This window comes from Barbatula barbatula (genome assembly GCF_947034865.1).
Source record: "Barbatula barbatula genome assembly, chromosome: 16".
NCBI lineage: Eukaryota > Metazoa > Chordata > Actinopteri > Cypriniformes > Nemacheilidae > Barbatula > Barbatula barbatula.
The window spans coordinates 9,539,708-9,550,582 of record NC_136779.1 but is presented as its reverse complement, the minus strand read 5'-3'; the positions used below and the strand labels follow the sequence as shown (position 1 = coordinate 9,550,582).

Below are 10,875 nucleotides of genomic sequence, written 5' to 3'. Positions count from 1 at the left end.
TAGTTATAGGTGAAATGAGTTCTAGAAGGGCTTTAAAACCTTCATGTTTCCTGAGTAAAATAAACCAACCCCCAGACCTGAATTGTCCACTCTATGTATGACAATAATACGTTTTATTTATAAAGTTTATTTATAAAGCAAGCGCCTTTCCCAAGCTCAAGGTCGCTGTACAAAGGTAGTGGTTAATAACCAGAACCAACTTAGTTTGATTCATATCTCAGTGTTGCGAGATGACAAACGTGTGAAGTAAATCACGTCATAAAAATCTTCCCTACATAAAATAATAGTTCGGAGAAAAAACAAACAGAACAAAAGTAGTTAAAGTGCAGCTTATCAAGTAATCCCTTAAAGTGTGTGTCAACTGTCATCGAGGATAAAACAATCACTTAAAAACAAATGGACTGAAGTTTTAAGGGACGGCGTAAATAACAGCACATCACTCCATCTCCTCCTGCAGTTCCTTCACAAGACGCTCCAGAGAGAACAGGTGATCATCTGAGTCCTCAGGTACTAGTTGCCTGAGGGCATCAGCAAGCTCAAACAGGTAATCTGTATTCTTGCCGCTTGGACCTACAGACATCACAATCTGCCGAGCAATGGTCTCCAAAGGCGCGGGGCCAAGATAATTTGGGTTGTTACAGGATCCAATGTAGAGCAATGTGTCGGGCATTGGCTGGTGTTCTTTCTCTTTGGGATAAAACGTAACGGGTATCACTGCGTACCCACCTTTCTCCCTATAGTCTAGATATTCTTTGACCTCCTTTTCCCGGCCTGATGGCAACTTGTAAGCAACACCCCACACACAACCCTGCGAAGGGTAAATGAATAGAAGATTATTAAAGAAGTAAATAGTGTAAATGCACTTGTACTTCATTTTCATAAGCCACACGTACAGCATAAATATCACATGGCATCATTTGGCTATCAACTATACCGCCATAAGGACTTACCTCAGGATCCTCTGTTAATGTCACCACTCGCCCAGGCTGAAATAGATAAACAATACATAATACATGCGTTTAATGCGTCTGTATCAAGAAGAGCATCATGGCAGGTCACTTACTATAAACCAGCAGGTCAATTGTTAAGGCAAGTAACGTTAAGAACTTATTCGTACCTTTCCAGGCACCCCTCGATGATCCGTGCTTCCCTGCCAGAACCTGCGACTGAAGCCTTTCACGAAACCGACACGTCTGTCCTCGTAAGGAAAGTCCACTTTCCAAATCAGAGACCCGTATCCGAAAACCCACATCTTTCGTGCTCTGACAGCAGTGTTTGCCGCGTGCGTGCCACTGACGCGTCGTTCCTGGTATTTATATGAGCTACTACCGTGTCTGTTTGATGCGTGTTTGGTTTAGGTGTGGGCATAGTGCAAGTAATGATCGGTATTACTTGGAATCGCACAAAAAAACCGATAAAGAACTAGTTATACTTGTCTAGGACAGATCTAGAAGGAAATATCAAATCTCTCTCTCTCTCTATGAAGGATTTAGTGAGAGCCGACCACACTGATCTACTTTGGCTAAACATTAACGTTTAAAACTACCTGTCATAATCTTGAGACACCGATCGGGTACGAGACAAAAGTAGCACTTTCAAAATAAAAGCCCCCACACTGCGGGCTTTAAAAAGAAATCATTACAAAGCGTGTACGACGTGTGATAAAAAAAACAGTACTACAGTTACTGTTAGAAGGCGTGCGTGTTTACACATACTAAGCTTTTATTTGCATTGTTTTACTCGTTGCTGTTTGTTTAACCAGATCGTTGCTTACAAGAGGTCAATAAACAATAATTATAGACTGGTTCCCATAGCAAGCACACGTTCTGTATTAAGGATGAGTTAGAGGGTGGATGTGAGTAAAATATGCATAGCACTAACACGACTTAATGACCTTTAACAACTGTACCTTTGTTAGGATGCAGCGCCTTTAAGCGGCGCTATTACTTATACGGCCCGTACAATAACGTTATACTCCGTTACAATGGTCGCAGTTCATGGATAAATACATCATTGAAATGCAGTGAACTTGCCGTGTCGAAACTATTCACGCCGCACATTATATCAATGCACGGAACCTGAAAGAAGATGCCCGTTACTCACCCGGAATCCTAAACCAGCCAATCAAGAAACAGTGTCCCCGGAAGTTACGCAAAACATCGCTGGACCTAAACAAATCGTACGCGTTTTGCTATTTTGAGGAATACTTAACAATAATAAATTAAACTAGATTAATTAGTACAATCAAAGTTTCACAACGGCCTCGCGGCACCATTTACCATTACTTGACCAGATTGCCTGTTAACCTAAAGGTGCACTTCTATGTGGATTGTAGAAATTACACTCGTGTAACTTAATTGGTTCTCCGAGTTATGCAGTTATAATATGAAGTCATTAGCGTAATGCAAAGATGCGCTGACGCCGCGGACTTCTGATTGGCTGCACCGCGTCTCATATCGAGGCGTTTGAGGTTCACTATTTCAAGGTAAGAATGAACATACAATGACTGTCTTAAGAGAAATACATGTTCATTTGACAAGGTTTTAAATGAGACAATATATGACGTTTACGCAGAGTATTCCCGCGCCAAGTTGTGACGTTGACTGGTAACCGCGAACAGACTTCATTCAACTAATTTAACTTAAACACACGAGTCTGTCTAACTCGACTTCAGCGCAGGTTCTGTGTAAATGATTTAGTTTTTGGTCATGTTTTTAGCGCGAGTGTTGTTTTTAAAGGAAGATAAGGTGATGGACTTCACGGAATGTTATGAAGACACGTGCTCAGCGGTGGCGCTGGCGGCCCGGGAGGAGAACGGTCGACAGATGCAGAGACTTATACAGCGAGGCTTCGCCGTGGATGTGAGGGATAACCGTGGCTGGAACCCCCTACACGAGGCTGCTGCGGCTGGATCCGCGGATTGTGTGCGCCGTCTACTATCTGCTGCAGGTACCAGTTTCTGCGGAGGTTTACTGAGATCTATCTATATATATATATATACTTTATTTTTCTGAATTCTAAATATTATTGACTTGATGTTCATAAATAATATCTAAATAATTAACATCTGTTCAGTATGTAACGAACACTTGGGGACAATGTGTTGTATATTTGACATTAAAAGTCATCATTTAATATATTCCAATAAATAGAAAATAAAGTCTTGCATTTCTTATATGAACAAACATTTAAACAAAACTCACTAAATTATAATAGACGTATAAGTTGAATTGCAACAGAAATAATAAACATAGAAATAAAGAAGAGTTAACTGTCTGTCTCCTTTTATCATGCGTTTAACTCGAAAAATACTCCTTGGAAAGAAAAAACTAAATGTAACCTTCCAGGTGTTCCATGAGACTGTGAAGGGCCATTTCCTTGTCCTCTTCACCCACTGCCAATGCTGTGCAAAAGGGGCACTGTTAAAGACTGCAACAGTTTGTTTCTCAGTCAGAATTGTCGTATGTCTCTGCAATGGATGAAATGAGAAATACATGACGCGCACCCTCGCTGTCTAAACTGACAAAGTAACTAATAGTTAAGTGCCTTCATGTACACACAAACCATAAATAAATAAGCTATGTTGTTAATAAATAAAAACAATCAAGAAATAATAACCAACATTAAAGATAGACATATCTGCTTCGTCGCAAAGCCCCATTCACAACACACTTACACAAAATGATTAAATACTACAAGGTTTTGAAACTTTTTAATTATAATATGTGAAAGACGTGCACCAAAGAATTGAGATAAACACCTAACTTAATATATTATATACATTGATTTTTCACAACATATGAACAAAACTAGACGGAACTCCTTCTGCTCTCCGCCATGGTTTTAATGCGTGTATCCAGAAACGCGTGGTGCTGCCAGTCTATATGTAAAAAATATTCTATTGTTTTTACTTGAGATATAGTCGCTGACTATTATGAAATTGACAAGTGTGTCTCTACTCCTCAGTCAACTGTGAAGACTATGTGAACACTTTGACACATCACTCAGAGACTCCGCTTTACTTTGCTGCAAAGAATGGGCACCTCCGGGCAGTGAAGTGTCTTATTAAGGGCGGTGCAGACCTTAACAGAACAACAAATGATCTCTCCTGTCCACTCTTTGCAGGTAAGAAGCATCTGAGATCATCTCAGGCCATGTGTTGTCTACTTAAAGTGATATTCACCCAGAAATGAAAATTCTGTCATCACTTACACTTGTCACTTCAAACCTGTATGACCTTTGTTCTCCTGCAAAACACAAAAGTAAAATATTTTGAAAAATGTTGTGAAACCGAACCATGACAGTTCTCCATTCGCTTGCATTGCTTTTGTATCCATACAACAGAAGTGACTGGGTCCCGTCACTGTTCGGTTACCAACTTTATGCAGAATATCTTTTGTGTTTTTCCTATGAATGTTTACTTATATTTTTCTCTTATATGTTAAACGTTCAAGCTGTTGATGGTGGGCACACAGAGGTGGTGGAGTTGCTGGTTGAAAGAGGGGCAGAAGTCAACAGGAGTCACTCTCTGTCAAGCTGGTCTTGTCTCCATCAAGCTGCTTACAAGGTATAACTCTAGTGTTTTATAAAGCATTTACATCTTTAGTTTTTATTTCATGTAACAGAGCTCTGGTTACAAGTCAAGAAGTAAAAATCTGTCAAGCTATTCTAAACCTGTATGACCTCTTTTTGCCTTCTGAATCCATAACTTTGTTTTACATCATGGACAAAACCAATATTGGATGGAAATGAGGCGTAGGATAATGCATCATAGTTTTAGAAAGATTTGAAGGCCCAAATCTATGTAAATAATGCTATAAAACGAATATTTTTAGGGCCATACTGAGATTGTACGGTTCATGGTGGGCGTGTGCCACCTTGAGGCAGTGGATGAATATAGGATCACACCCTTATTTGTTGCTGCACAGTATGGACATCACCAATGCTTAGAGATCCTCGCAAATGCTGGTGAGCAGATTTCTTTAATGATTAACCTTGAATCATCTTACAATTACTAGCAATGTACAAAAAGGGTGCAATGTTCAGTGTTCAAGGCTATTGATCAAGGCTATTTTATACTACAACTTAATTTAGAGGCTGCATTTGAAAGTAAATAAATCAAATAAATTTAGTCGTCTGAGCACAAGTTTTTATCGCTGTAGGGGCGAATGTGAACTGCCAGTCAGAGGATCTGGCCACCCCATTGTTCATTGCTGCTCAAAAGGGCCACTTGTGTTGTGTGGAGAGTTTGCTAGCCCTTGGGGCCGACCCAAACCTGTACTGCAACGATTACCCTTGGCAGCTACCCATCCATGCTGCTGCGGAGTTTGGTCACCTCAGGTATGACAGCTTGTACAATGATGTCTTGCGTATGACATGTTTAAAATAATTAATTTAAAAACATTTACTCAGTTTACTGACACAATTTAAAAAAGGCATTAAAATACTCCTTGTCAATCCCATAGCATGTTTTTACAGAAAGAGACCCCATGATGCCCAAGCAAGCTTTTATTAATCATACATAATTAGACAATAATTAGTTATATTTGGATAGCAATTGTTTGAATGTGGAGAAGTACCTGTATCCGTAATGACAATCATTTTTGTGTGTGTAAACAGTCCTTTAAAAATGTTATAGAGGATGAGAGTATCATTCATGGATACTCAATGATTTGAGAACATCTAGTAGAACATTTAATTCGTTTAATAAATGTTTTAACTTTCTCTGTTTAAATAACAACATATTATGCACCTAGACAAATCAAGAAGTGTAACCATAATGAGGATTTCATCAGAAAAACCAATACAATATGAAAATAATTAATTTCTGTGTTTGTGCAAGATAGAGAACACGGTCTTGTTTATTTTATAAATCTTTTGTTTTATAAAATTCTTTACTGTAATGATGTTTAGACCCAACTTTAGATAAAAGCGTCTGCGTAAATGTGAGCGTAATAGTTTTTTTCCTACACTTCATTAATCCGGATGCTTTTCTTTTGTCATTCTGTATAGTGTTCTCAAAAAACTGATTCCTGTAACAAACCGAGTATGTGACCGAGGTGAAGGAGAGGTTAGTCCAGTGTACATGGCAGTACTTTTCAAGCACGTGGACAGCCTTCGGGCCCTGCTGAAGGAGGGCTACAGTCCAGACGCTCAGAGGTCTGCGCTTGGGTACAGCTGCCCTTTGGACACGGCTATGCATTGCTACCGTAGCATGTATGACATGAACAAGTGTCGAGAGATCAATCTGATACTCTTGAATGCAGGCGCCCATGTGTGCATGGACGTATACAGCTATGCATTAGAGGGCAATGAGCCCGAACATTTACCTTTTATCCTGGAGCACGCTGGATTACCTCAGGGTGAACGACTCCGAGAGCTGGCCCAGAGTGCCCTTTCTAAAATGCGGAGGGCCTCCTACTGGCTCCCTCTGCTGCTGAAAGCAGGACTGGACCCCATGCTCCTCCTACAAGATCAAATGTAAGCAACACATTTGGACATTTTTTTAATCCTAAATGGATTATCCATGCGTGTGGTTTTAAATAAATGATTGTGCTTTATTAATGTCAAAGTTAAAACCACTGTGTTAAGCTCTTCATTTCTCTGTTATGCTTTAATTGAGTGCAGGCTTGAAGTTGCTGAGTGCCGAGTGCTTAATTTCTTTCTGGAGTTCATTAATTGGAAGACTCTGCCCTACACAATGCTTCGGATTACTTCTTACCGCCGAAAGATTGGCATATGGAAGCCACGCAAGCATTTCGGTAAAGAAGTGGATTGAAGTGCATTTTCAGTCATATATTGATTTACGATTATTTAGTGTGAATCGGTTAATAATTAAAGTAATTTTGACTAAATTAAAATGTAGCTGTATAAAATTATATCGTAAATATTGATTTTGATGTATTGTGTTTGTCCATAAACGAATGAATTCAATAAATGTAGTGAAAAAAGTGGATAACAAACTTGATGATTTTCAACTACGTATTGAATCGAAGTGGCTTTTTGGCATAAATCATGATTGCTCTGGTTTAAAATCTTTGAAGTAAATATTAAGCTAAATGGAAGTATATTATTTTAGTATAATATACTGCGTTTTATTTCTGTATGATCTTAAAGTGACACATGCCCACAAATGCTCATTCATCCTTTGCTCTTTGCTTTCAGATTCAGTCCCTGCTTTAACCCATCTTTGCAGACTGGCAGTGCGGGCATCGGTGGGCAGCCTCTCTCTTTCTAAGACCTCCTTTGTACGGCAGCTACCCATTCCCACACTTCTTCAGGACTACCTTCAGTTCAGCGATGTCAGTCCTATCTAATTAAGTTCTCTTGGCGCGTGCAGTATTTTGTACAAGATGTTAATACAATTTTATTTACTGTTCCTTGAAGATGGACTCTGGCTCCTTTCATTATTTTGATATTTAGAAATGAGGAGGACAAATGCAGAATCTTACAAATTTTTCCCGACCTGTTATGTTCCCCTCATAGGCAGCTGGCCTTCAGACTGAGCTGCTGTTGAAATTCACCTCTGCTCTGTGTCTTTGGTTTGCCTCGTTATCTTATTTCTCTCAGTAGCTCTCTTCTCTGTCTGCTTCCAAGGTCACGCTGCCTCCAAGACGCATACTCTCGGCGAATGTTAATTGCCATCGCAGGCACACTCATTCAGAGACGCCACTATCTGCCTTTGGTCGTGCTTTTTATTTTGCGTCGTTTTAGGCATGTACACGGTACAGCGTGAAAACCTTGCGGTTGCATTTAAAGTTGTGTGTCGTGATGGTGTGAGCCTCTGACTTGTTTAGTAAAGAGAGAGCTGTGCCTTCACGAATGAGGTCATCTACAAGAGCTTGTTTCTTTTTTACGCACACGTCGGAGTTGCAAGGTTTTATTTATTTTCATTTAGGGTATTTAGATTTACCTAAATTTGTTAAAAATGACTGTGTTCATATATTCACGTTAATATATATATAAGCACTGATGCTGCATACTTCTGATTGGCTGAACCGCGCCACTGTCAAAGCTGACATTGAAAATAACACCTGCGTGCTTGAACGCGCCAAGTTGCTACGTTGCATTGCAACCGCAAACAGCATACAGCTTGTTAGCATGAAAAACTTGTATCTTGAAAGTGTTACTGGTGCCCTAGTCATTTTTACAACGGGTGTCTAAACATATCTACTGTAAATCCCATTTTATATACACCGTTTTAGGGGCAACAACATAAACAAACTTTATGTGGCCCGAACCTAATTTCCAGTAGACCTCTGTAAACAATTAACTGTTACGTTTTTACTATTTTAATGTGTATTAAATATTGTTAAATTAATATGAATAAATTATGACACAGACAGGGGATAGGCACGTGTCTGATGAAACCTGATAAAAATTATAATTTTATCTTGCATATATAATTAAATCTTATTCGTTTAACATTTTAAATTGGTTGTAAATATTCTGTCAGCTGTGTGTAGTGAAACAGGATGTTCTTGTGACCTGCGTTAAACCTGCGTTGGCATCCTAAGTGGTCTTGACTGAAAAAATCTAATGTGTTTAATGGTTATAATGGGAATTGTAGTAGGGTTTAATGGAAACTGGGTCTCTATGTGTTGGGGTCTGTTGTTGAGTTATTTGGCAGACAGAAATCAATACAACACAATAGACACAACATAACATTTTTTTTAATGCTTTTGAGGGTAAAAAGCTGTTGGTGCCTTTGTAACGAAAACGATTTTCCCATTTAATTTCAGAAGGGATGCGTAAAGGCATAAACGTGTGGTTGAGTGTATTTCCCGTGGTATATTGTATACCACATGCAAACAGCAGGGGGAGAGCATGTATAACCGGGACAGCAGTGGGCCGCAGCTTGACTACATGAATGAGGGGAGCCATTTCTGCTCCTTCCCCGTTATTTCAAATTCAGAGCAAACCAGAACCTGTGCCTAAGCAACTCTGTGCCTTGTTCTAGACAATCAGGCCACCTCTCTGCGGGAGACTGTGGAAAAGCAAGGCATCAGTAATCATGTGCATTAAGCTTTTCTTGTGCTGCAGGTAAGATCAAGTCCAACAGTTAGGTTTTGATTAGCAATCAGGCTTATACAGCCTAAGGACTGACTGACTTTCTTTGATTCTTCCTTGTTTCACGCACATTTCTTATCGAAATCACTGACAAGAGTGATAAACCTTTTAAATAGCTTGTGTCGATGAACCATAATATCCAGGAACATTTTAAAAACCGTGACCACAGTTTTCACATGAGATTTAAAAAAATATATATTTTTGCCCATGAGCCTCTTCTGTACCAGATTAGCTGCTACTGAGTAAGAAATGCCCAGTTTTTACCATCTGCTGCCCCAAATAACCCGTTTTATTTGAACTCCCTAATTCAATCGGTACAGAGAGATTGTGTCCAGAAAACAATACATAATTGATGCCACGTAATCTAAAATGTAGCTAGAGCGACATGCACGTTCTATTAAAAGCCGTTCTGACGTACAGCCTTCAGTAAGAGCTCGAAACCTGGTCGAGCAACCTCCACCCTTCACACTCTGAATTTTGTTGATTCTGTAGTTTTTTTTTTCTTCGAGGCTTCTTCAAACTCAAAACCATCACACAGTGAAGCGCATCGGCTGTCTCTTTATTTAGTCACATGGCACGTCTCACATTGAAGTGCTCGGGCTTCTCAGAAATGTGATAAGTACTTCTCTAAGCTTCGTACGTCGGTGGATTGAAGAAGCTGTAGTTGGCCGTGACATTTTGAATGAATATTCCAAAATATAATATAGTGTTAAAATGACAGCTTTTTGCTGAATTAATATATACTTTGGTATCTGTGCAGAAGCCCTTATTTCTGTGTATGCTTCACAGGGGCGTTTAGTTTGTTTCAAGGATCTAGTTAGAAAGTGCAGTGGCCTTATCATCGGTTCATTGTGCTATTCTCACTATAGACCTAAATTGCGAGGACACGGTTGCCTGGCGACCTGCTGATGGAAAATATCTGCTAAAATATTTCCAGGGGAGCTGTTTTTCTCTAGACTTTCTAGAACACCCTCGACACTTTCCATACTGGGGGTTATTAAAAAGTTAATGAGACTTACTGTATAAATTCAAGTCATCAAGAAAATAAGAAAGGAAAACATGAAAAATGTTTTGCTTAAGTTTATTACATCACCTGTTGGGAATAATCTAAGTTTGCCGCTGCACGAATGATTTATATTATTGGGTATGATTTGATAATTCTTGCCTTTTTGATGGAAGAGTACTGCGTCTTATTGCATTTGTGCATAGTCTGGTACCCACTGCTAACACACTCCAAGGAAATAAACAAAGGTGATGGGCTTCTGTTTGCTCTCACTGAACATGAGATTAATGTGTTTCTCCAAGTCAATTTGTTGTTTTATCTTCCAGGTCCTACATGTCTCATCTCATTGATTTTACTCTTTGCCACCTCACAAACAGGTCATTATGTATTCGTTTGCTTGTGTTTGTGTCAGTATGTTTGTTTTGTCTGGTGTAATCTGGCCAGAGGAAATGGGCCATTTCATTTGGACATTTGTTTCAGGGAACTAGTGGAGTGTTGATATAAAACTCGATGTTGCTTGTAACTGGGTGGAGATGTTTTGTGAATGCGATTGTTAAAACCAAACACTGTTTTCATTTACTCACCTTCGTGTCATTACAAACCTGTATTACATTGCCTATCAAAACAAAAAGTCAAAAATGTGGTGAACTTTCAGTTGGGTGGATTCAATTCAACGACTTAAGTTCTTTATGAGTCACTTTAACGCTTAATAAAACACACAGGAGTGTCAGCAAGAAAGTATGCGCAGCTCACACAAACAAAGTTTATGCCACTTTTTCTGAAGCTTTTCTGGATCTGCTTTA

At 39.3% G+C, this 10,875-nt stretch overlaps 2 protein-coding genes across 5 annotated transcripts; one reads left to right on the top strand and one right to left on the bottom strand.

Moving 5' to 3' along the window:
* Positions 1-90: 90 nt before the first annotated feature.
* Positions 91-2,355, bottom strand: chac2 (ChaC, cation transport regulator homolog 2 (E. coli)). The gene is made up of 3 exons (XM_079476633.1): positions 1,118-2,355; positions 951-986; positions 91-808 (listed from the first exon to the last, which is right to left on the bottom strand). Exons 1-3 carry the CDS (start codon positions 1,250-1,252, stop codon positions 437-439), a joined length of 543 nt encoding a protein of 180 aa, XP_079332759.1. The 5' UTR covers positions 1,253-2,355; the 3' UTR covers positions 91-436.
* Positions 1,816-10,353, top strand: asb3 (ankyrin repeat and SOCS box containing 3). 4 transcript variants are annotated; one of them, XM_079476628.1, is made up of 9 exons: positions 1,816-2,485; positions 2,739-2,949; positions 3,967-4,125; positions 4,455-4,567; positions 4,836-4,968; positions 5,163-5,340; positions 6,013-6,480; positions 6,628-6,761; positions 7,165-10,353. In XM_079476628.1, exons 2-9 carry the CDS (start codon positions 2,751-2,753, stop codon positions 7,314-7,316), a joined length of 1,536 nt encoding a protein of 511 aa, XP_079332754.1. In that variant the 5' UTR covers positions 1,816-2,485; positions 2,739-2,750; the 3' UTR covers positions 7,317-10,353. The 4 variants fall into 4 exon arrangements, with proteins under 4 accessions (XP_079332754.1, XP_079332757.1, XP_079332755.1 ...); XM_079476631.1 differs by having other exon boundaries at positions 2,369-2,485; positions 2,719-2,949; XM_079476629.1 differs by having other exon boundaries at positions 2,482-2,606.
* The last annotated feature ends 522 nt before the right edge of the window (positions 10,354-10,875 follow it).